Below are 26334 nucleotides of genomic sequence, written 5' to 3'. Positions count from 1 at the left end.
ACTAGCACAGGGATGGAAAAATGTTCACATCACAGAGGGGGAACACCTTGCACTTGTATTTCCCAGACTTACTCTGTGAATCTTCCTGCTTAAACAGATCTTCTGGGATGAGTCTGTCCTCCAACATGCCTAGTTTTCACCATCCAAACAAAATTTCCCTGTTGGTTAGACTGCTGCTTCCTCTAGGTCCCTCAAGTCACACTCTTCCCCCCTTTTCTATGGAGTTTGTTAGCTGCACTGGAGCACTCAAAAGAAAGAAATCCTCCCTGCTCAGGCTGCTCTTTAGCCCCTCTCTTGTTTTATAATAGAGCAGAGGAATAGGGACAGTGTACTTTACTACACTCTTCCAGAGCATGCTAATTTTAATCTGTTGCTTTACCTCCTAATTTAGGCAATTCCACTTACAATTTCTCAAGTTCCTGATCCATGGCAGGGTCCAGAAACAAGTCTTCTTTATCTGGTAAAGCTCCTGAGGAAAGAAAAGCAACCAAAAAAGTATCAGAACAGAGTTAGGCTATTCTTTCTTAAAGAAAAGTGTTGAAGCCATAGCAGCATCCCAACTCTGGCCTGCAAGACAGAGAAAAATTTCCTTATACCTATTAGAGAAATGGATGCTGAATGTTGATCACAGGCAGATAAAGAATGATGATCCATTTTCTGTGTCTTTCACACAAGCTGTAGCTGAACTCGGACTAAATGGGAGGCAGCATCAGTAGTCCCACTTCTCACAGCCCTAAGGATTGGCAGGTTTGTTCACTATACAAAACTACTGAGTACTGGCTGTCAGGGAGATGGCAGTCTGTCAACTTTAGGCCTTTGCTCATTGCTCTGTATAATCACCAGTCCCAGATCCTATCAGAGCAATAGATGTGGTGGTGTCAGTGCCACAGCCTGAAAGATGTGCTCTATCACCCAGGGAGATGTATATTTCTGTGCCACCTGCCTTTCTTGTGGTGCACTGAGCTTGGGCATCAAAACATTCCACAGATGTAAAGCTATTGGTTTCCTTACCAGGCTTAACTCTAGTGCACATTAAGTCTAGAGGAGTAAGTGTAGATGAACATATGCTCTAGCATTGCTTGTCTGGGTGTTAGCATGAAAGGCTGGGCCAGTAATTTGTACTCTCTGTCAGCATAAGATCATCATGCTCTTATTCAAGATGAAGGACCTGTATAGTTCAGGACTGGAACTGGTTGATCATCCTTGCCCTTCTCTGAAAGGACACTGGCACCTCAGAAGAGCCCAGAAAGGAAGATGGGGCTCTTAGGAAAGGCCTCCTTCCTAACGCTGTAACAAACTCCACCTTGTATAGTGGTCATGGGCGGATGTGATCAGCCAGGACAGAAATTACAGGAATTGCCTATCAATCAGAGCCTGGATAGTGCCACTGCACAGCAGGACCAAAAAAACCCATTTAGTAATCTGTACCAAAAGTGCAGTGAGGAATGCTCTTGTTTTTCAGAAGACCTGGGTGCTACACTCAATACCTTTGGGAAAGGGCTTTGTACTCCCTGTGGGGACACAGATCTGTTTTCTGGCCCTGACACCTTTTCCTTGAAAGAGAGGCTGGAGAGGCACCCTAGCAGTAGTCATCAGAAATGTAGCAGTGAGTGCCTAAAAACTAGAACCAATTTAGACCAGAACTGACTTACCAGAACTTTCTGGTTCTGGCCTTCCCCTCCTGCAAATGAACAGGAAAGCCTGGCACTGCAACACAGTGTCAGCTGGTCCAGATCAGGTTGCCAGCCCCCTTCCTTTCATGGGCTCAATTAAAAGAAAAAGCAACTAAAGCTTGTTTCTGTATTTGCAGAATGCACAGTGAGGTCTCTAGGGCACAAGAATTACTTGGGAGAGTTGGGAAACAGCACTTAGGGAGTTCTCGAATCAGCATTAACATTGGAGTTACACTGCAGATTCCAGTCTGCCTGGCAAACTCATCAGCACTGCCCCAGCCTGAACAAGCTGCTTTAATCCCTACACCTGTTCCTCAAGAGGGGATGTTGGCTTTGTGAGACCAAAGAGAAGGCAGGCAACCTCAGAGAAACCTCCTCTGCCTGAAACTGCTCTTGCTGAAGGGCTTTGGGGAGCCTGTGATCCCCTACAGACTAAAGACTATTGAAATCACTCTTCAGGAGAGATTAAAAGACACCAGGAAAAGAATCCTCCTTTCCTTGCCAAAATGCTAGCACCTGTCAGACTTGTGGCTGCTGCCCCTCCTCTGAGAGAGGCCACAGAAGGAGGCTGGCAGAGGGCCAGGGGACAGCCCACCTTAATGGAATCAAAAACCGACATACTTTGTAGATGGCACAATGGAGGCTGTGGGCAGGACTTTTTTTTATTTTTATCTGTTTTGTTTGTGCTCAACTAGAAGTGGATTTCATAGGGAAAAGGAAAACAAAGATTTTGCTTGCTGCCATCCGTGCATCACCTTCCGCCCAGTGAATACCACTGCTTCCCAAGCCTGTCTGCAGAGGGAATTGCAGGGCTGTATTCATGCACTTCTCATATATAATCTCCATGTTGCTGTGTAAGCAGCCCTGCCCCAGAGGACCATTAGCAGCTTAAATGGTTTGCTGTAAGAAGGGGCTGGGCAAGGGAGGGCACACTTTTACTGTGCTATGATGCACATCTGTGCAAATGAAGCACCCCTGAGGCAAGGTACACCTTTTCTCAGTTCTGTCTTTGTAATATAGGGAGTGGCAGATACTCAGGTCTAGAAGCAGAGGAAGAGGATATCTAGTCAAAGACAGAGAGAGCCTACCCTTGATGGCCAGATGATTTCCTGAGTGGGCATGAGTAAAGATGAATGTTTGGGAACACACCCACGCCCCACCCCTGCTCTTCCCTTTTAAACTTACCTCCTGGGTACAGCCTTGTCAAACACAAAAAGCCATTTCTGTTCCCCTTTGCAAGAGAAAGAAGTAAGAAAGGCATATGGGGGACATATGGAACCATGAGTCTGAATTGTGTACGGATTACATACTCCCCTTTGCACTGGCAAATGGGACTTTGCACTGCTCCCTTGCTCTGAACTGGCACAACATGAAAACAAGCAGTGAGATGCTGCTTGGTAATCCCTATGGTTCCCACAGCAGTCTGGTACAGATTTTTGAAGCAATTTGTGTTTTATGATACCACCAGATTTTCAGCAGGCCATAGATTGCTACTACTAAGATCACACTGGCTTGAGGGAAGATGGGGAAGAGCTGGGAAAGACTGGGCTTTTGAGCCAAGGAGATAGCAGTGGTTTCCCCTCCTTTTCTTGTAGATGAGAGCAGCCGTTTAAAATCGGTGGGAGCACAAATGACTAAAACGTAGGATGGGACTTCAGTTCAGTACAGCTGAGAGCAGCCAGACACCTTACTTGTCTCCTGACCACCTCTGCCCAGCTTTCAGAGCCAAACATACTAAAAGAATACTTCTGCTAAAATTAGCAGTTATTCAACAGACAAAATATTACTATCTTAGTGCAGCATTTCTGATCTAATTTTATCCTTGAAGAAGCTCCATAGCTTCAAGTAGACAGTAAGGCAATTGTGTTTTTAAAGATGAAAAACCTTCCTCACTCTCTTCCTGACAGTGTAAAATGTGGGGCATAATTACAGAGGAAATTCCATAGAAATGCAGAAAATCTAGAGCTGAATCACTCACAAGAATCTTACCTAGGGCTTGATTGATGCCCTGATCCTTTGCAAGGGCCACAAGGAATCCATAGAAGGTCATTCTTTGTGTGTTAGTCAACATTTCCTTTAAAAGAGCTGAAGGTGGACAGCTAGGAAAAAAAGACAAAGAGGTCATCTTGTCTTTTCAATTGTAATTATTTTTTTCTAAGATTCAGCTCAAACTGGAGAAATAAACCATTTTACTTCTTCTAACACTGTCATGTTGCCCTGACTGAGTTTAAAACAAACTGCCACCAGCTTGCTTATTGAGCATTGCATGCATCTGCTCCCTGTTAGGTAAGCAAGTCTTCAAGCTGGGGTATATCCCTAGGGGCAGTCTTACCTCTCTCCATTCCAAGGACAGGGAAAAGCCTAGATTCACTCAGAGGCATGCACATCCCAACTCTTAGCATGTTCTTTCAAAAATCATCTGGGAGTACTTTCTTTTAGAAGTCAATAAACTTTTTTAGAATCACAGAAGTGTTAAGGTTGGAAAAGACCTCTAAGATCACTGAATCCAATGGTTAACCCAGCACCACCCTGTTCACCACTAAACCTTGTCCCTAACTGCCACATCTACACATTTTTTGAACACTTTCAGGGATGCTGCTATCACCCTTTTATCAGTAATAATCATTCTAGGGGCAGGAAAGTCTCTCCAATATGTCAGAAAACAATATTTAGGTGAGGATTAAATTGACATGCTCCCTTCTTTTACATGCACCTTAGCCCCAGCTCTGACTCCTAAGAAATATCTTCATAGCGATTCTTGCTCTTGCCCAATCTTCCTTAAACGACTTCATGCAAAATCACACTGCCTCATAAAGAGGAAGTGTTGACCAGTCAGTGGTGTAGTGACACCCCTGGGAGATGTGGGTGTGGGCTGGTGATCCCTTAGGCAAAGGTGGTTGCCAAAGCCTGTCTGAGTATTGAGCTACGGGATGAAAGGCTGGGAATGGCTCCCCTCACACTGCTATACAAAGCCTGATTTGCCAGATGGGCTCACAGGACCCTTCCCATCTGAAGTTCTCAGGATATATAGGGAATGTAAAGCTTTTGTTATTTAAAAGAACAAAACAACCTGTCAACATTATGCTTAGGTATCTATAGCACTGGACAGCAGTTCAGGAGTAATTTGGTGGATCAGAAATTTGGATTCAGGCATGTAAAGCAGAAATCAGGTGGAGCTTGTGTCAAGTTATTCTGTGGATCTAGGCCATGACCTCTAGCAGGGCATGTGCTTGCTACCTGCAAGAAACCATGAAGGAAGAGTCTGTCAAAGCCATACAATAACGTCCGGTATAGCTCCATCCCTTGCTGAACTAAGGCTAGTTTTGTGCCCAGGATCTGTAGCTGGAGACAAACTGCATCACAGGCTCTACAGGCTCTACAGGTACAAACTGGCAGTGTGAACTTGCCTAGGTACTAAGTCTTCATACTCCATCCAGCCCATAAGCCTTTCCTGGGCTTCAGTTCCCAAGAACACAACTGCACTTGTTTATCTCCTCAAGCTAACTCGTAATGGATCTCTCCTTGATATAAGTGTCAATGCAGAAGTGAGAAGGAGAGCAGAGACCCAAATCAATCCATTACCTCAGGAATCAGCTCAAATCCCATGTTTCATTTAGTTAAAGCTGTTCAGCTATGATGTTTCCCTTCATACTTCTCCATTGAGAGCCATATGGGAATCACAGCTTGTTCCAAGTCCTGTATTTCTTCACAGATCCATTCTTACAAAGGGTTTCCAGAGACAGAGACTTCAAATTTGTGTTTCAGACTCCATTCATACCTGTACTTTGATCTGTCACACAAGGACTCTAGGCACTGGTAGAAGAGAGATGCCTCTACCCCTTCGAGTGGGTTGCAGTCATTTGGGTGTTGGCGCTGCCGATGTTGTGCAGAGGATGATGTTGGCACAATCACAGTATTTGGATTCTTACCAGCCAGTAGATCTTGATAAATGGCAGCCACACTTTCCACGAACTCTAAAAGAACAGAAAATGACTTAAAACTCAGGGCTATAACCAGCAAAGCATCCTCCTGACCTACCAGTTAGGATTAGACTGTGGTTCTGTGTTGTACATAGCACCAACTTGAAATAAGCACAACTCTACAATACTCTGTATATTTATATCAGATATTATGCAGGCCCAAAAGCCATTTCCATAGAAGTTGCTGGCTTCTTTTTGTCAGTATGATTATGACAGGCCACTCTGTTGAACAAGATTCTTCTCAAGGGAACAAAGGCTAGATAGCACATGGGTAGAACAGTGGAGCATGAAAGCTAGTGTCAAACACAAAATTACTTTGCAAATTCTAAAATGTTTTCCTGCTTCATCTTTTGCTACTTATCATTTAGGAACTCATCCAAGCTGGGAGCAAACTATATTGAACAGGAGGAAAGGGAGCGAGTTAGGGGCTCCACTCTGTATCCCAGCTTGCATCTGTGCTGCTCCACCAAAGTAAATACAGGATCTAGAGGAAGGGCCAGGGCAGGTCAGGGCTAGAGTTGGCAGCAAGCTTCTCCCCAGGCTCCTCATACTACCCACTGTTTACTGCAGGAATCTAATTTTAAACAAGTTTGTTTATGGATGTGGTCAGCAGTTTACACATCTAGATTCCATTTGGAGTGGTTTGCATGTGTGTGGGTTGGTGGGAGAGTGTATGACAGGCTGTGTGCGTGCACTGTGCTTGGGTGGACAGGACAGGGAAGGGATCCTGGAGTGTGTGTACACAAGAACAAGCTTGCAAGGACACCAGTGGCATTTAAGACCCAAGTGAATGAAGTGTAATGCTGTGTATGAGGCGGGTGGAGGGGAAAGCCAGGATGTCAGCAGGCCCTGAGGCTGTTGCTGAGGTTCTGCAGCTCAGTGGAAATATTTGTTATATCAGAGAAAAACTTTCCAAACACATTTTCTGTCCTTGGCTAATGGCATTAAAAGCTTGGTTCTACCCAACCCAAAATCATAATTTTCAACTGTTTTTCTATGATGAGTTGTCATGGATAAAGTTGTAATAGGCACAGGGGAAGTATACACAGACAAGGACTGAGAAAAAGAGATTTTTGCATTAGGAATAGCAGCTGAGTCTTACCTACCAGAAAGATGGGAACTGACAGGTGGAATCAGATCAGCAGGCCACCCCAGTTTACTCTCTGACCACAGACTATGCTCGCCACAGCTTCCAGCCAGTGTTTCCCACTATCCAGACCTGGCCCATTTTGCCTAGTCGAGGCCAATTGTGAGCTGTGTCCGTCAGAGGGAGCTGTTTCAGTGGGAGCGCACAGACATCCATGAGCTTTATAACAGGAATTGCTGCGTGCCAGGAGATGAGAAAGTGGCACACCAGCAGTCCCGCAGGGCTTTATCATCTAACTTTGATAAAGGAAATGCTCATCCAAGTTTCTCCACCTTGTCTTCTGAACTTTAGTTTAAAAATACCCGAGGATTTTTATAGGTGTATATGTGAGGGTGAGCATATGTAAATACATACACACAAACCAATATTATTCAATTTATTCTTTTCCTGTCAAAAATTTTAGAAGTATCCCATTTAGTTAAAATGTCAGCTGGGGGAAGAGGGGTAGAATATAACAAATAACCAACAATATGAAGAATGTTCATATAGATTATCTGTTCCTTTTCCTTTCCAAGTAGAGGCTCTCAAGTCAAACTAAAAGAGAGGTGGTTCTTCACAGGACAGGTGTTAAACCTGTGCAACTCTTTAGCAATGGTGCTGTGGAGGTTAAAATTTTATGTGATTTCAAGGGGAGGCTGGAGAACTTCTTGAACCCATGGTGAAGGTTCCTAAACCCATGGAAACTATATCCAGTTCAGACACTATCTGAGCTGAAACCATCTCACAGTTGGGCAAGTATTAAGGGGAAGAATTGTATCAATTTGTCCAGCTCCTTTTCCTTTCAAGGCACCAGCTGATGGCTTTTCCTATCCTGTCTCCATCAGGGTTGAGTAGTTTCCTTAAAGAAAGGAAAAAAGTTTCTAGTAAAAGTTAATTGTTAGGTGTTAATATAGTCTAGGTAAAGCTGGAAATTTATGTCTCAAGGCTAAGACAAATACATGCCTAAGACATAACAGTTGCAGGTACCTTGTTATTCACAAAAATTTGGAACCCCTTCATGAATCTTCCTAGTGTTTTGGCATCAGTGATGTCTTTTATCAGTAGGTTCCATTATCTATACATTTTCTGTAAAAAACTGTATCTTTTCAAGTTTCAAAAAAGTGCAAGGATTGGGAAGCTGTAAAGTTGCAATGCTATGCTAGTGGGTGAAGTCAGCAGCTTCCTGGAATTTACCTGAGTAGTAGAACTGGATCTGGAAAGCAAAGAGGAAATCAGAAAAAGACATCAGGCAATCCATTGCATCATCCATCAGCACAATCCTATGACAAGATGAGAGAAACAGTTTAGCATATACAAAAGAACTAAAATCTGGAACCAGGAACCCCAGATCTAGAGAAAGTGCAGCCAAGGAACTGTGCTCAACTCAGGCTTGCTAGTGGCCCAGTGTAAGAACTCAGGAGAGAGGAATAGAACACCCACTGCTGCAGGGAAGTGGATGCCCTAATATCAAATGAAGGCAGCGTAAGAACGCTGGAGAAGAGCTGAAGCAAGGAGAAGATCCTGAATGTCAGTCCTGTCACACACTTCAGCAACAGTGTGAACAGAGCAGTGTGACATGGATGTCAAGCATTCAAAGCCTGGTGGACATGATGGAACAAATGCTGGCATAAAACCTGCCAGGCTGTTTCACATGGCTATATAGAATCACAGAATATCCTGAGCTGGAAGGGACCTATGAAGATCATCTAAGTCCAACTCCTGACTAACTGTGCCTACAAACAGGACAGTTATACAAGTAGTAAACTGGTGCAAGCAGAATAAGACTTATGCTATTCCTCTGTATTCCAGAATTCATCAAACTGGGCTATTTTTCAGATTCATAAAGATAACTACAGTTGTTAATTCACAATCTATGCTCAAACAAACTCTACTTGACTACAGAGGAAATAAGATTGCACCAACAGCACCAATCAGCTTTCTAATTGCACACTGTGAACATACTATCTCACTTCCTGATAAATGTATCAGTCTCTTTCTCATATCATGTCTATCATTTGACCGTGAGGTCAAATTTCATGGCAACTGAAGACTTGTTAGACAAGTGACAGTGTCTCCTTTCTCCCTGCTAGCACTTCTCTAGGTGCATGTAGGGAGCTTCCTACTATGCACCCCTATTTTAAAGCATATTTCTTGAATATGGAAAATATCAACCACAGGCTGTAAAGTAAAAATATAAGTGATAGCAAAGTGAAATTCTTTTCAGGAAAAAACCCCTGTGGATTTCAGGAGTAAATTAGGGCAAAAATATTCATAAAAATGAAAACAAAACCAAGGTGCTGGTCACTGTCACTACATAAAGATGAAAAGGTAAGTCTCTGAAGTGGGAACAATCAAACTCGTCTGATCAATGAAAGCTTAGATTGTAAAACTTTGTAGAACAGAAGACAATATTCCAGTTTGATGGAAGAAGACCCAAAGCATTCAGACAATGCTAAAGAAAGGCATTTGGTATTTCTTTTCAACTGTGTGTAGGTCTACTGACTCTGTACTCAGTATCTGACTTATTGTGTCACATGAGAAGGATTGTCACTTCATTATAGTTAAAGTATGGGTCATTTAGTAGGACCCTTTTGAACACGGAGCCAAATGCAATCTACAGATCAATTCTACAGCATCAGTTGTCTAAACACATTGCTGGGGAAACACTGCTCTGTCTCATAAAAAAGACTCCAGGGAGCTGTGTGGGAGGCTGACCTAGAAGAACATAAGATCTTGCAAGACTTCCCTGCCACTCAGACCAGTTCTGTTCATTTGGCAAAATCAAACATGTAAAGCAGCTTGAATTAATTATCTCCAAGAAGAAAGACTGGGGCTAAGAGGGTCCCCAGGAGAAAAGCCAGTATTTAAAACAAAACCCTTTGAAGATGTCAAAGTGCTTCTGACTTATTTATTACATTCCAGAAGCCTCCTCTCCTCCTGTCTAAAGAAGCAGTAGCTTCAGTTCTTAATTCTCACTAATAAGCATGTTACTGAGATTGTCAGTGGCCACATCAAGGAAATGGATTTGAGGCTGGCAGGCAGAGCACCTTCCTCTCTCAGGCAATACTGCTCAGCCACTGGCATTTCCAGCCACTGTTTGAGCACTGGAAATGTGATTAGCCACATCACTGATGAGCTGCACTACCACCTTTGAGCTGGTGGTCTGTCTTTCAGATACTCTTAAAGCACCACAGCTTTGGCCAGTGCATTTCTCTATCTTGAAAATGAGAGGACATATTTATTATTCAGAGAGACATTATTACATCATCTTCATAACAATCAACTAATTTCACTTGTCAAATCTAAAACTCTGGTCAATGGCTGTGTTCGGCAGCACCAAGTCTCAGTCTCTTAGTTAGAGGAGAGCATGAGGAAGTAGGCAGAGGTTCAAGAATTTGCTGGGCATTTTTTGCTGTTAAAGACAGCAAAGAGCCTCTAAGGAAGACTGTACAGCACATATGTGATGGAGGAGCATCTAAATAGGAGCAGGTGCGCTCTGGTGCTGGGTTACTGACTCCACTTGGCCCAAGAGTTTGCATGCCGGAAATGTTGAGAGGTCTTTAAATCCAATACAATCATTTATGAGGAGATTGACTGCAGCTGGCTATTTTCCCACATAGCCAGCTGAAAGAGTTCTCAAGGAAGCTGGGAGAGCATCATGTGCAACATATCTGCAGCTCTTCCTTAAAATATCTGGCAAGGGGAAAATCCTAGCTAAGGACTGTCACCTAGACAGCAGGACCAAAAGTGAGGACAAACTTTGAAAGTCTGAAGTGCAACTCAAGAGAGTTCACCAGGTATCTCATATTTCAAGGGATTTTTTTCTCATTCTTTTTTGTCCAATTTAGCCTTTAAGCCCCCAGGGCACAGATGTATTTAAAAGTTAGTTAGTTAGTTGGTGCTCAATGAATAATGAAAATCAAGGAGGAACTTTGGAAAGGACCGAAGAAAAATGACTACGCTTGAGGTACTCTGGTAAAGGGTGTAGTGGTGTTTCAGGGTACAAGCGGGTTTGGCTGGCAGGAAAGCCTTGCAATTGTGCCAGTGGGGAAAATTTATGGTCTACTGATTGTGGTTAAAATCTCAGAAATCTAGACTAGACAGGATGTCCCCAGGAAAAACTCTAGGCCAGGCAAGTTGAAAGGACTTTTACTGTTTTCTGCTACCATTAAAGGCTAACCAACACAATCTGTCTTAAGGCCAGCCTGGCTTAAATTAGTCTTCAGGGACTTGGTTTATTTACTGATGATACATGGAGGCAAAAATCAGCAAAACATACAGAAAGGGCAAGATCTGCACTCTCAGGCAATCTTTTTAACAATAGGGGTACTGGACTGCAAGCCCCAGTTCCATTAGCACTGATCAGTGCAACATGAGTTCCCGCACCACATAAAACAGCATAGGAGCCATGAACTACTCTGGTCCTGCTATTCAAGTGTGGGCAGTGAGTTCCTTGTGTTTCTCTTACAATGGAAAAGTCAGTGCTCAGGTACAGATCTTGAAATCATGGCATCAAACCAGAAAAATCCCTTCATTTTCTGTCCCGCAATTTCAAGATTCAGAAAGCCTAAAGGTGTCTCTGAAGATCAAAGGTATCTCTGCAGATTAAGATCTTTAATCTGCTAATGGCTATAACCCTTTGAACTAAAAAACATCCAAGAAATCTCACAGACACAGCCTGGTTCTTTTTTTGGGTATGACTTCTGCATTTGTGTAGCACCAGGAACATAAAAATGGAGCTCTCTGGTATCATATGAATAAAACCTATATTGTTGTAGCCTCTGTTCTTATGTTCTGGTGTTTCCTGATCTTAGTCCCAGTGTTTGTTATCAGTGCATAGCAACAGCTTATGGACAAGAGGACCGCTCCATGCTGTGAGATCATCTCAGTCATGCAGCACAGAGACTACAACTGCCCTCTTTCCTAGAGTGCCAGGAATTATGCAGGTCCTGGCTGTATCAGCGAATGCTGTGGCTGCTCCTGCTGCTACTTTATTTAATTTCTGTCCCCAGAAAGCTAGCAACAAAACAACTGGGGGTGTGCAGACTGAAGGAGGAACACTGTCAGTAGGTTTGCATGTGACACTCATGGTTTCCAAGGACTCGATCAACTGGTGCTGTAAGACAGCCTGCAGAGTTCACCCTTCTAACTGGCACAGACCAAGGGCAACAATGGAAACTCTAGACCAGCAAAAAGACAAGAGAGTGAGCAACAGTTGTAAGTAAAGAGAAGGATGGTTTAGAAATATGTCAAGTTTTGTTAAACTGGTTTAAATAGATTAGCTTGTAACAGAATAATAGCAATGTGTAAGCAGATCTCTAGCCAGCCAAAAGTAGGAGTGAGGTCATCCCCACCTGAGCCTGAGAGCCTCTGACAGAGATCTCATTTCTCTCCAACACCTGCTCCCAAAGCCGGCTTGTCTGTCTCTATGGGACACACACAGCAGTGCAACAGGCCCCTCAATGGGGCCTCTACAACAGCCTTGTGGATTAAATTCCTTGACACAAACACCAGAACATGTGTAGATATGCTGAAGCCTCCTTCACTGCTATAGCATTGAAATTCCTGCTCAGCTCAGCTGGAGCCCTGTGGAATACACACCAGCACGTGTGACTGGGGCTTGTGTCCCTCCATGAAAGGAAGCAGCAGATACATCCCTGCTACAGGGCTAGCATTCTTTCTTAGTCTGGCACTGGGCTCCAAGCAACTGAAATCCAAAGGCCCACTGATGAGCTGGAGGGAAAAAGTGATGCTCAACTTTTAGTTTTAACTGAACCAGCACAACTTAAACTGCAGTTCACTTTGGATAGCAACACATAGGAGCCAGGGAAGAATTCAGAGAACCAGCTAAGTGGCTGCACTAGCAGATGGATAACACTTCCCTTTTTCACTTTCCTTTTTTATTATAATTTTCATGGCACTCTGATGCTAAAGAAAGATTACAGAATGACAAATAGAAAAATAGGACCTTTTCATTATTTAGGCCATGAACAATGTACACAGCAGCTAATATCCTGATCCTATGGCTGGGCTCTGTTTCTGACTGTCATATTTAGAACCATGAAAAAAGTTAAATTTCCATGCTCCCTCTGCTGAGATGGCTAGGAATGAGAGCACTTATCCAGTAACCTTGCTGTGATCATATATGTATGTGTGAGTGCACACACTCCTACTGATATCTGAACTGACCCCACAACACACAACAGATGCGTGTACTGTATTACATTTTCACTATCAGATAGTTAATAATCAACTGCCTGGGCTGGACTGGAACCAGCAAGCACAATCAGTAAAAAATTCCATATCACATTATCAGTGCCCTGAGCCAACTATCTGCTTTTTGCCTTGTCTAGATTAAAATAAAATTTCAAACAGATTAGGCACCATGTTCTCACCAAATGTACTGTAAAACACTGGCAATCCTGCAGAGGTTAGTACTGTTTAAATGTGATCAACCATAGGAAGCCAGGGTAAGGGGGAACACATTTTAAGAAAGGTAAACAGTATTTGAAATAGAGTTTAAAAATCATGTCACTTAAAAACACATTGGCTAACATTCTCTTATCAGCATTCTAAACTGATATTTCTGTCTCTCTATAGCTTAAATATATATACTTTTGCATTGCTAGAAAAACACCCTGTTCTTAACTTCAAAACATGGTGTCTCTTTTCCCCAAAACCTTAAAAGCTGAAGGTCCCTGTTCAGAACTTTACCCATGTAAAGTTAGTTCATTCATGTAAGATTAATCTTACCTTAAAAGACAGGATAAGGACCTACCTTGCTGCTTTCTGAGTGAGTTCCATTGGGAAGTCAGGGCAAAGGAGCTGCAGCAGGCAGTGGTATTCCTGTGCTGTCAGCAAATCTGCAGGAAAAGAGGTGAGAACATGGTAATTCTTTTACAGGCTGTTCCCTCCCTTGCTTTCTCTCTAGGAAAAACCCCTCATATTCCCTTTACTCTCAATTCAAATAGTCTGGGTACTAAAGACAGTTTAACTGCTCCCTAGACTCTCAGAGCTGGGCTCCTCAGAAGGAGTTGCTAGCAAAGACAATCTGAAAGAGGCCTGATGAAGGGGCAATCCTATTGAAGAGGCTCCTGAAGAGAAACTCGTAACAGGTAGTGATTCAGTGTGAAAAAGAGGTAACCAAAACAGGGCAGTTTCAAGTGAGAACACAGTTTGGTTTGACTTGAATATAACTATGTGGAAAAAGAAATAATTCCAAAGTTGCTTAAATTTGCTGAAATTCACTGGCATGGTGACATTCCCCACAATCCACTTGAAAATCATCCACAGAACATCTGGCAGCAGTAACAAAGGCAAACAAGGTTTTTGGGTTGTGTTTGGAAGGCTACAGAGTATAAACCACAGACGTTATTACTTTGGCATTCAGTAAGGCAGCTGGATGGTCTCTTTTGGAATAATGTGTACAAATCTGGTCACTGTATTATAGGAAGCATGGAACGAAGATCCAAAAAACACAAGAAAACCAATCAAATTATTCCTGTTTTACAGAGCAGCTTTGTGAAAGACTGGTCAAGAAGGGCCTCTGTGGTTCAGCAGACGGAGTCTAAAAGAGGTGACTCTTAGGGAAGCTTATGGGATCCCAAGGGAATGGAAACATTCTGATGTCAAAAAGCCCTACATGATTGTATGTTCATAGTCCAACAGGCTGTGGACTGGAGTTAAGGAGAAGACTAGTTGAACAGCAGCAATTTTGAAGTACTTCTATATACAGAAGAATGCAAAGTATGGGAGAAAGAGCCAGGGGTGAAAGCAGAGCCAAGCAGTAGTCAGGGAGGGGATTGCAAGGGTACAGGCATTAGGACTGAGGTACAGAGCATGAGTCCTTTTGTCACAAACACATCTTAGTCTTCACTAGCTCTCATCCAAAGAATCAGCTTTGTTCCAGATGACAGCCACAACTTAAAATCATAGAATCATTAAGGCTGGAAAAGATCCTTAACATTATCAGGTCCAAACATTAACCAAACACTACAAAGTCCATCATTAAACTGTGTCCCTAAGCACCACATCTACACTTTTTTTGAACAGTTCCAGGGATGGTGATTCCACCACTTCCATGAGCAGACCGTTCCAATGCTTGACAACCCTTTCAGTGAAGAAATTTTTCCTAATATCTAATCCAAACCTTCCCTCATGCAACTTGAGGCCGTTTCCTCTCATCCTGTCACTTGTTACAAGGGAGAAGAGACTGACACCCACCTTACTACAACCTCCCTTCAGGTAGTTGAAGAGAGCAATAAGGTCTCCCCTGAGCTTCGTATTGTCCAGGCTAAACACCCCAAGCTCCCTCAGTCATTCCTCCTGAAACTTGTGCTCCAGAGCCTTCACCAGCTCTGTTGCGCTTCTCAGGACATGCTCCTGCACCTCCATGTTCTTCTTGTAGTGAGGGGCTCAAAACTGAACACAGGATTCCCAGTGCAGCCTCACCAGTGCTGAGTACAGGGGGACAGTCACTTCCCTAGTTCTGCTGGCCACACCATTGCTGATGCTGGGATGCCATTGGCCTTCTTGGCTACCTGGGCACACTGCTGGCTTGTGTTCAGCTGCTGCCAACCAGCACCCCCAGGTTCTCTCCTACCAGGCAGCTTTCCAGCCAGTCTTTTCCCAGCCTGTAGCAGTGCCTGGGGTTGTTGTGATCCAAGGGCAGAACACGGCACTTTGCCCATCAATCTCACCTGTCCAAAACCCTCTGTAGATCCTTCCTACCCTCCAGGAGATCAACACTTCTGCCCAGCTTGGCGCCATCTGCAAACTGACTGAGAGGGCACTTAATCTTCTTGCTCAGATCATTTGTAAAGCGATTAAGCAGGACTAGCCCGCCCCAACACTGAGCCCTGGTGGCTTCTCCGTAACTCCACAACTCCTCAAAGCCCGGCAGTTCAATGAGCGGAAGAGAAAGGGAAAATACTACCCCTTTATCAAGAGGCAGATATGCAGTATCAAAGGGACAATTTCACTGCACCATCCAACCCAGTCAAATCAAGTTACAGACTTTTCCTTCACTTACATTATTAGCCAAGGAAATGGAGGAAAGAGAAGCAAAAGCAATGATTTCTCTCTTCAGTTAAGGGAGCATATAGCTGAAAAACACTGTTGTCAGACACTTTGACATCCACTACAGACACTCTCCAGAGTACTATACTTTGCACTGCTCTTGAGAGGACCTTCTATCTAAGGAAGTACTTTGGGTTTAGGGACATGGTATGAAAGGTGTTTTTGCTCTGTCTGGAAATGCCAGCTCTGCAGTCAGGTATCTCCTATAACACACAAAAGTACCAGCCTATGCAGAACTACAATATCATTGCAGGGATTTGTGCAACCTATTCTATTGTAGGGATAAATATATGAGAACCTCTCTCCTTCCAAAACCTGAATGCTGAGCTGAATTACATTTCTTTGAATACACTGAAATAACTGGTGTCTGAGAGCATATGTAACTTGTTTGTGTTATCCTTTCTTGCTAAAGGACAAATCAGAGGTTGTTATCTATTGTAGTTACTACCTTGGTCCTTCAGACCAAGTATATCTGAGCTTGGGTTAATGATGGTACTCAGTGGAATGGTAGGGTTTCCTTCTGCAGTGTTAACTAACCAGTTCCTTGAATGTCCTCAAGAAAAGTACCAGCAAGTTTTATGTATAACTGCAAAATGATCTTGTTGAAAAAGTTTGAATTATCATAAGCAGGATGATGCATACTTTGAATTTTCGGCTCAGTATTTCTTTTTCATGACACAAGGTAGAGGAAAGAAAATTTTTTTCTCTATTATGTTGTTAGCTCAACAGTCATCAAGAAAAGTATCACCAAGTTTTATGACCTGAGTTCTTAAGAAAACTCTCTGGTCATGTAAGATACATGCAAGTTTCACATCCCCCAGTGTTCAGTACTGGGATCAATATAGTTTAATGTATTCATCAAAGACTTGGATGAACGAACAGAGCGCTTCCACAGCAAGTTTGCTGGCAACAAAAAGCTGGGAGTGGCCAATACTCCAGAGGGCTATGCAGACCTTTAGCCCCTCAACAGGCTGGAGATGAGCAGAGAAAAAATTCAGTAAAGGTAAATGCAGGTTCGTGCACCTGGGGAAGAATAACCCCCTGCACCAGCACAGGCTGGGGGCTGACCTGCTGGAAAGCAGCTCTGTGGAGAAGGATGGGGGGGGGTCCTCCTGGACAACAAGCTGTCCATGAGCCAGCAGTGTGGCTCTGTGGCCAAGAAGGCCAATGATATCCTGGGGGGCATCCTGCCCCTCTGCTCAGCCCTGGTGAGGTAGCACCTGGAATATTGTGTCCAGTTCTGGGCTCCTCAGTACAAGAGACACATGGAGCTCCTGGAGTGAGTCCAGCAGAGGGTCGCGGAGATGATTAAGGGGCTGGACTGTCTCTGTTATGAGCACAGGCTAAGAGAGTTGGGCCTGTTCAGCCTTGAGAAGAGATAACTGAGGGGGCACCTCATCAGTGCCTACAGGTATCTGAAAGGAGGGTACCAAGAGGATGGATCCAGGCTCTGCTCAGTGCTGCAGAGCAACAGGACAAGAGACAACAGCCAGAGAATGAAACACAGGAAGCTCCACCTGAATATGACAAACAGGAACAGATTGCCCAGAGAGGTTGTGGAGCCTCCCTCACTGGAGATATTCAAGAATCATCTGGAGGCAATTCTGTGCAATGTGCTCAGGGATGACTGTGCTTGAGCAGGGAAGTTGGACCAGATGACCCACTGTGATCCCTTCCAGCCAGACCCGTTCTGTGATTCTGTGACCTACCACAAGTCTGGCATAGGACACAGGTTACAGGAAAACAGAGAAATTGGGCAGAAAAAAAGCTCTTTTTTAAAGAGACACTTTCTCATAATGGAACAGGACAGTATGGACCTTTTACTCTTCAAGGCTTTCTAAATCTAGTTGTGAATAATGCTGGGCATTAAACTTCTGAACTTTGCTAAAAAGGTCTAAAAACGTTGGTCTGAAGGAGTCACACCATTTGGAAGCTTTATGCAAGTTTTAATTTCCATTTTTTGTTTGCTTAAGTTCAACTTTCTATTTATGCATCCTTATAGCTCTTGCTCTTCATTATTTTTTCTTTCACTTGTCAACAGATCATTATAATAAATCCTTTCTTCATTTTGTATTTTATTCAATCTATTTAATGGGTAACTACATTTATGTTAAGTTAAATCTGCTTACCTTACCCTCTACCTCCTTCCCCACCTAGCCCAGTCATATCTGCTTTGATCCCCTCTAGATTTTCACAGTGTGGTGTCCAGCAGTGTACAAAGCATCCTTCATGCATTCAGAACTGACAGGCTCTAGGACAATAATCTGCCCACTTTAATCAGCAAACCCCCTTTTCATTATTTTCCATTTTTAGCCTCCTCTTTTCTTCCCTGGAAAGGTTTTTCTTTTGAAGGATGAGTTTTACAGAAAAAGTTGCACTTTGTTCTCAGTCCATATGTGGTTGATAGACAAAGCAGCTTGAGAAGGTAACGGGCCCTAAGCAAGCTTTAATTTTGAAGCATAGATAGAGATCTCTCACTTGCTGGAAATAACATGCTTTAAAAACTTATAATTATTTATGCTTTTCCTTCTCTCTCTTCTTACCAAGTCACAGCATTATCCTTACTCCTCTATCCCAAAACAACATAGAACAAAAGCAGAAGTCTGCTCAAAAAGACTTTGGGAAAGGGTGGCAGAGATTCTCTGCAACCAGCATGTCAGAGAATTAAGTTTGTGGTCAAAATAAGTGAAATTAATTCGTTTCAATCTTTGAACAAATGGTCTGTTTAGATGGGAACTGCACACAAAGCTGAAGTGGTGCAGAGAAGTTCCTTCTCTAAAGAAAGAAGCCCTCTTCTTCTTATGCCTGGGGAAATGGCACTAAGTTATTCACTGAAGTACACAGGCAGACTCTCTTAGGCGATAATGCAGCTCAGGCTGCAGACAACCCAGGTGCCTGACCAACAAATCATATCAATTTCTCAGACCATAGCTGGGTCCCTATTACACAGGAAGCGGCAGCACCACAGACCTCAGGAGGTGTCCACAGTTTGCTGTGATGACTGCTTTCCTATTCCCTACGGCAAGGTCAGTGAAGACCATGCTGAAAATTACATTTGCCCATGCACCACATTGTCTGCCAAGAGCTGCTTGGAATAAACAAGGGCAGTTTTGGTGCATGACCACGTTGCTCCTTCCTGTCTCCAGGCCACAGCTGAGTAAATAGTGTTCAATGTTGCATGGTGAAGAAAGAAAGAAAAGAAGGAAGGTACCAGTCAGAATGAGTGAGAACTGGAATCCACAACTGCTACTTTGGTTGCTACCACAAATTACTGCATCTCAAGTTCCAGTAACAAATGAAGCAAATCACAGAGTGTTTAAATCTGACCCCACAGCATAGGGCAATGAGCTACACACACTCTACCATGCCCTTGAAGTGGAACAACCTCTGTCATACCATGTGCTTTTAAGAATGGAGATTGCAGTCTTCATCATGTTCATTTACAGCTAAACAAACACTTTGCTCTTCTACTGCAAAGCAGCTAATAAGAAATTCCAAAATCATTTTAAAACAACAGCTCACTAAGAAGGAGCTGAGAGGCTTAACCGGAAGTACTTCTGACCATTCAAGCATAATTTTTCCTATACTGATCTTCAAACATTTGCCCAGTCTGTACTGATGCTGCTACCGTGCCACTAGCAAAATCCTAACCCTTTCCTACACATCTAATTGTCCTGCGAGCAGTTTATTGTCTTTTAGTACCTGAGGCAGACTTTTTCTCATGTTTCAGAGGTATAGTGGAGAAAGAAGTTTGTCCATGTGGTACAGTCTTAGAAAGTACCATTTCTGGATTAAAAATAGACTACCTTTGAGAAACATGAAGGCAGCTGCTTCATGTTTCCCTGGCTTTTAAAGCACATAGTAAGCTGTGGTTTATGCTTTGTTTCTGTAGCTGTCAGATGGCACCTGACCTGAAGGGATACAAACTCCAGGAATGCTAAATTATGTGTTTATGCTGCTGTCAGTGTGTGTAGGAAGTATGGACACACCTGACTGATCTTAAAACTAGTCACCTTTCATAGCGACAGCAGCAAAATCTACCCAGGAAACCGATAACTATGTAGGACTTAGCCTACATTGCTGCTGTACCTTGGCTGCTTTCAGCACAAGAAATAGCTATCTACAATGTTGCCACAACACTGTGACAGCTATAAAAATGCACAGAGCAGTGGGAGAATATTTACTGCAGCTAGTGTATGAAATCTGCCCCCAAAAGTCACATTAGTGACTTCCCAGACACACAAAAGATTGCCTGGATGAATATACATTAAATCTCGCTACTCCCATCTTTTTTATGTACAACCAGTTACACAGGCAGGCTGGAGCCCTGGGCAGTGTAGCTGTCCTCTTTGAATTATGGTAGGACACAAAATTTCCACAGGTTGTTTTGCTACCACAGGCATGAAGTCATTCAAGAGTCATAAAGTCATAGAGCTGTAAATCAGTCTCCTGGAAATATAACAGAGAACAGCCTAAATTAATTTTCTTGAAGTGTTGGAAGAGTCTTTCCTGGCCTTTAGTTTTTTAGTGTTTCTGGTATAACTAAGTATCACATCCTTAGAATTCTCTCTCTCTGCAAGATTGCAACCTTCTGGAAAAGAACAAAAACAAACAAAAGCCTAAATAAAGTGTGTGTGATCTTATGCTCTCTATAGGAGCTAAATTTTTACAAAAATGAACATAAACCTGAGTATTGATCATACTGCAACCTCACAATGAACATCTGGCTAGTAGGCTAAGCTGTGCACATGCCTTGTTCACAAGATACCTATAGCCTAATTTCCTCCATACATCTAGTGCTTATAGCAAACAGAAAGCCAAGAATTCTAGGAAAAGTAATCCATAAGTAGAATCTAAACAGCAATATACAACTCTGTACAACCCTCACTTCTTTCTCATAACACTTTCTAATAAAAAAATATTCCCTTTCAATTAATCATTCATAAAATTTTGCATTGGGAGATTTTATGATCTACGATGAAAAAATACCTGTTCCTGAGAGAATGGCTGTTTAAATAAGAATGTGAAACAAAATAAAAACATTCAAGGACTGTTTCTCTTACTAGTTTGCTCTTATGACTGACAAGAAGAGATATAAATAGAAACCAGACCCAGAGTGTGCATTTGTCTAATTTTAAAAATACATTTTCCTTATTTTCAAAAAGAAAAAGAGCAGGTCTTATAATTATCCCCATAGTTTGAGATGGAAGCTGAAATGAAGCTAAACTACACAATAAAGAATAAGCAGTCACACACTTTCTTTGTAAGTTGTACAAGCATATCTGTGTAAGATGTGTACAGCAGGATTCATTCTGCTCTTGAAGTGCACAGACTGTTTCCTCAGCCCTTAAATCACAGTCCTAAGAGCATAGGAAAATCAGAAGAAGACTGAGCCAGACTCATTTTACTACTTTTAAGCTATAGGAAAATGCTCTAGAAGCCAAAGATTATTACCAGGAAATACAAAACAACTTTTTAAAGGACTGTTTTCTAGTGAATAGTTTAAAGAGGATAATGGTAAAGTTAGTTTCATGAATCAATGTAAGAATCTGTTCTTTACATGGAGTCTTGTAGCTTTAAATACTATGGCTTTGTACCAGTGTCTGGCTCAATCTCCTATACTCGAATACATTATTTTCCTAGTTTTAATAACTGGATGCATTAACTGTCTTCCTGATGGTGAAGTTCAACATGCAGTTAAGCCAATCTAAAACCTTACTCCTGCTGAAAGGGACAGGTCTCGCTCCTCTCTTTTTTCCTTTCCCCTCACTTGCTGCTGGCCACATGGTTCCAAACCACCCCTTCGATCCGCTCTGGTACTCAGCAGGCCTCTTGCTGAGAAAATTCAGCCTTTTTCCTGGGCCACTGAATTGGACTTACTCTCAGAAATACCTGACGAAAGCTCATGCAAAGAAAGCAGTGGAAGAGCAGAGCCTGGCGCACGGAAGAGGGAAGGATGTGGATAATGACAGCAGAACTCCCTTCCTCAGCAGAGAAAAACTTAAATAGGCTTAAGTAGTTCTCTGCTTAGGATGTTTTAATCCTTAAAGTCCAGGATGTATGCAAGGCAATGTCATAGGATTAAGGATCCTCCTAATTAAAAGCAGGCTCAGCTTTATTGGCTGTACTTGCACCATACCTGCTATGATAGTTTGTGAACACTCTGGTATCAGACACACTTAAGACAGAACTTTTGGCACCCTTACTATCCAAGCAGCCAGATGAGTTCAGGTTATTCATAAACCTACTCTTTCCACTGATACCATTTAGGTCCTCCCAGAAAGAATCCCAGGACATCCTCAGGAAAGCAGCCGGAAGCCTTTGTGTCTGACATGACATGACATGACAGCAAAAGCAGAGAGGTAACTGAGGAATGCACAGTTTCTGCAGTTTGGCTCAGGATGGAGGGGAGGGGGGGATTCGTGTGTGGGGTGCATGGCAGGGGTGTCTGCCAGAAGGGTACCCACAGCACTGGCTGCTCCCTGCTCTGCCTCTCCTGCCCTGTGAGAACACTAGCAGAGTCCTGCCAGATGTACAGGTGCTGCTGCAGCCAAGTAGTCCTCACGAATAGGATGCTCTGCACTCTGCAAAAGGAGTATAGCTGCAAACTGCAGACTTAATAGGCGACTCCTGTTGACAAAAGACAGAAAGACACAGCTTATGATAGGGAAAAACAGTGTGAGACTTGGTGAGATTTGCCTGGAACAACCTGTGTAAGACTCAGGACAAATATAGTGGAGAGCTAAGCAGACTGACCTAAAAAGGTTTGTCGGGGGAGTGCTGCAAAAGAGAACAGGGAGAGGGGACTAGCTCTGTGGTTGAGCCAAAAGATAGTCTTGAGGCACTCAGGTAGGAAGGAAAAGATTCAGCTGCAGCTGATTTGAAGAATGAACTCATTTGTTCTGGAGGTAGACTGGACAATTCACATGAACAGTGAATTCACTGAGGATTGGATCTATTATGGGCAAAGCTCATAGCAACCTACTTTGAATGAGCGAAAAGTTTTTAAAAGAGTAAAAATCTTCTAGATGCATTTTGACCTTGAGCTCTTCTGTCAATAAATCACTTGCCAGATAAACAAAACACGAATTTATACAGAACTGATCTATCTCCAAAATCCAGAATCTTGCTGTTTATACAAATGTTAATCATCCTCTCTTTCAAAGTCCCCATAATTATCCTTTATATGAAGTGTTTCATGTGGCAGCATTACTTCAGCTTTGAGTGAACATTACTCAGGGCACCATGAGCTGTGCCAAAGGTACAGTCCAAGGCTATCATTTGGCGTGTTTATGTGGCTAACATGGCACATCCACAAACTCAAAAATTTAAACTTTCATTAGAAACATAAGACGTTTTCAGCTCTCATGGTTGTAAAGAAAACATTCCAATATTGGAAGAGTTTAATGGATGCAGTGTGATACTCCTGAATCCGCAGACAGTCTGAAACATGATTCAAGTTCGAACCTTCCATTTACTTTGGGAACCTTAAAACTATTACCTAAAGCAACACTAAAGATGATGTTAACTCTTCAATTTCTTGTTTTAATTCTGGCATGGGACTTTGAATGAAGTCAGGGCTTAAAGAATTCACAGTTCCTGAAGTGCAAGGGCAGCATACAATAAGAAAGGAGAAGCAGCCACTGAAATACTGACTTCTGTCAGTGTTTCCTGAAGTAGAAAAAGAAGATAGAAGATGACAAACAAAAGAGCCTGGTTTAAATTTTCCAGTACAATGTTCACTACAGCAACCAGATGGTGGTTTAAATGGACACCCGATTTGCTCCATGCAGCTTTCTTTAACATTTACAAAGATAATTCCACACATATTCCAAAGCATATATAATCCTAAAGGTATGTTCAGCTCACTGAGTATGATCCTAAAGGACATTTAGCTTTTTCCACAGGACACAGGCCTGAAGCAAAGAGGCTTGTTTTGTGGACTACAGTATGAGAATGTATGACTATCTATCATGTGTCAGAGGCATAGCAAACCTAAACCAAAACAACATAAGACAAGACTGACTTTTAAGACAGATAAACTAGAAAACTAGAAATAAGGTACCATTTCAGAGTGAGCGTAATTTATAACTGAAATGCTGTAACATTTGATAATTTTTGTATGTATCCACTATAAAATTGTTTTTTCCTTTCACTGTAATGTTACCAAATATGTAACTAGCAGATCTTCCCAGCAATAGGTGTTTGAGACTGCTTTTATCTTGTTCAACAGTTGACTTTTGCTCACTTTGAGGAGTTTTCAGTAACTCATTGAGAAAATAATCACTCCAATGCCAGAGCTAATTGGTCTTGTAAACAATAAGCAGAAAACATTCCTGTTGGAGTTCTGGCCATCTGGGGGGCAGACTGCTCAACCACTTGAAACAGGACCCACAGCACTTTTAATAGCGAAGTACAGGAATGCCAGCAATGCTTCACCAAAGGGGACCATCAACATTTCTCCAAGCTCTCCAACAGCAGCAGTAATCTTTAGACAAGATGTGGATCAGCCCTCTATTCAAGAAAACAAGTTGTCATTAAGCTTAAGATCTTCAAAACAACTGAAGAATTCATAGCTACAGGTCACCAGACGGGCAGAGTAAAAGGGCAGGTGGTATGCAGCTGCATCTCATTCAGTGCAGGACCTTACACACAACCCCTCCTCCCTCAGATATGTACTAGGACTAGTGACAACATGGGACTATGGCCAGTCTTCAACTGCTGTTTGGTATTTCCTTTCTGCTTTCAGAGCCCCAAGAAATACAGTCAGCTAGCAGACAGCTCATCTGTGTCATGGAGACAAGGTCAGGGAACAGAAGAAATCCATGACATTGACCTAAAAAGAAAAGGAGGTAGAGGATAAGGAGGACACACAATGAACCATGGAAATGCTGCAGGTTGCTGTAGCAATCTCACATTAAAGATCTCTTTGATTTCTAGTCACCAGTGAAAGGTTTCAGTGAACCAGTTCCAGTAGAATCAGGTGTTTTTAAATACCTTGAATTTTCCATGTGTTCATATGGCACAACATGGCAGTAAAAGCAAGAGGCACAATGGTCAAGAATTTTCTCATAACAATGAATAAAGTATAAATGTTTTGGACTTTCCTCTTTTTAACAACTGCTTTGGAAGAACTGTTCAAGGAACAGTGCAACTGCTACAAGCACACAATGGAAGAAAGACAAATCATTTCAGCATCATTTATAACATGATCATGGATAGCCTTGTGTGTCTTCCCCATCCCTGCTCCACACCAACTCTTAACTAATCCACTGCAAAGCTTTGCACAGTCAACTGCACCTTCACCATCATCACAGCAGGCACGCTGACACTGCTTCTCTGAAACACACCCACCAGGAGCCCAACCATGACAGAGACAAGTTCAGGCCTGGGAAGAATGGAGAATCCCTCATGCCACCATAATGACACCAGTGTGCAGTTACACAAAGCAGTCAACTCTGGTTGAAACTGAAGAAACCGGTTGTGATCCACAAAGCACTGAAGGTCTAGCACACCTTTCTCTGCACTTGTGTACACCTGGAACCATTTGACTGCCTGTCATAAACGTGAATCTTTCAAGAACTGAAAGTCATTCACAGTCCTGGCCATTCCTTGACTTTATCGCACAGGATATTTATGTGTAAGTTCATGTACAGCCTATGAAGTACAATCCAAGTACTCAGACTGTTGGCTAGTTATCTCCAATTTTCTTTCACAAATTATAATGCCTAGAAAAACTGTCTGAAAGGAAAGGGCACGTTTTTTAGGAGCCTCCGAGTCAACAGTTAAAGCCTCAATTCATAACAATCAGTATGGTATGTGGACCTTTGCTTGGGCAGTGTTGTTCAGTCATGTAAAATGCTCTTAAACACACCAATATCCAGCCTCTTTTATCAGTGTGAAAACTTAAAAAGAAAATGAACCTCAAACCAAACAAATAAATAAGAGTACTGGCTGGAGAAAAGTAATCTGGTTACTGACAAGACTGAAGAAGTCATCATTAGTTATTTAGGAGGAAATGCAGTGGAGCATGTAAGTCCCACAGAGAATGTTTGGAGCCCATTACAATATCAATGAGCTAGATTAATGATTATAAATGACCACCACTACAGAACTGGTCTGAATGCAGAACAGAATGAATGCACCAAGAGAAACCTGAAACAACAAGGCATCCAACTGCCCCTTTCAAGGGGTATGCATTTGGCTAAGGTTCTGTAACGTCTCTTGATTTTAACTCTTACAATACTCTAGTGAGCTGCGTGTCCTAAAAAATAATGCGCTTTTTTTAAAGATTGAGAAGAAAATAAGTCAGTTTTCTCTGCATTTCACATGGAGAAATACACATTTAATAACACAGATACTAATTTTTAAGAAAATTAAACGAAGCCTTTTTATTTTTTCTAACATTTCTTTAAGCAAGTTCTAAACTCTTTCAGTAATCCTGAAAGTTTTTCATGGACATTATGAATCTTTGTCA

The 26334-nt window shown here is 42.4% G+C and overlaps 1 protein-coding gene across 5 annotated transcripts in view; it reads right to left on the bottom strand.

The window, feature by feature from the left end:
• CSTPP1 (centriolar satellite-associated tubulin polyglutamylase complex regulator 1) overlaps positions 1-26334 on the bottom strand; it is a 92431-nt gene that overhangs the window by 5445 nt on the left and 60652 nt on the right. For all 5 annotated transcript variants that reach the window (XR_011698083.1, XM_071558515.1, XM_071558518.1 and 2 more), the window contains 5 exons: positions 13558-13642; positions 7974-8059; positions 5452-5647; positions 3663-3772; positions 406-469 (listed from right to left, as the gene is read on the bottom strand). Coding sequence is in view for 4 of the 5 variants with exons in the window: in XM_071558515.1 (XP_071414616.1) it covers positions 406-469; positions 3663-3772; positions 5452-5647; positions 7974-8059; positions 13558-13642 (541 nt within the window). In the remaining variant the exon portion in view is untranslated. The remainder of the gene's footprint in view (positions 1-405; positions 470-3662; positions 3773-5451; positions 5648-7973; positions 8060-13557; positions 13643-26334) is intronic.

This window comes from Pithys albifrons, chromosome 6 (genome assembly GCF_047495875.1).
Source record: "Pithys albifrons albifrons isolate INPA30051 chromosome 6, PitAlb_v1, whole genome shotgun sequence".
Classification (NCBI taxonomy): Eukaryota; Metazoa; Chordata; class Aves; order Passeriformes; family Thamnophilidae; genus Pithys; species Pithys albifrons.
The sequence above is the reverse complement of the archived record's forward strand: the minus strand, read 5'-3'. Positions and strand labels throughout refer to the sequence as shown.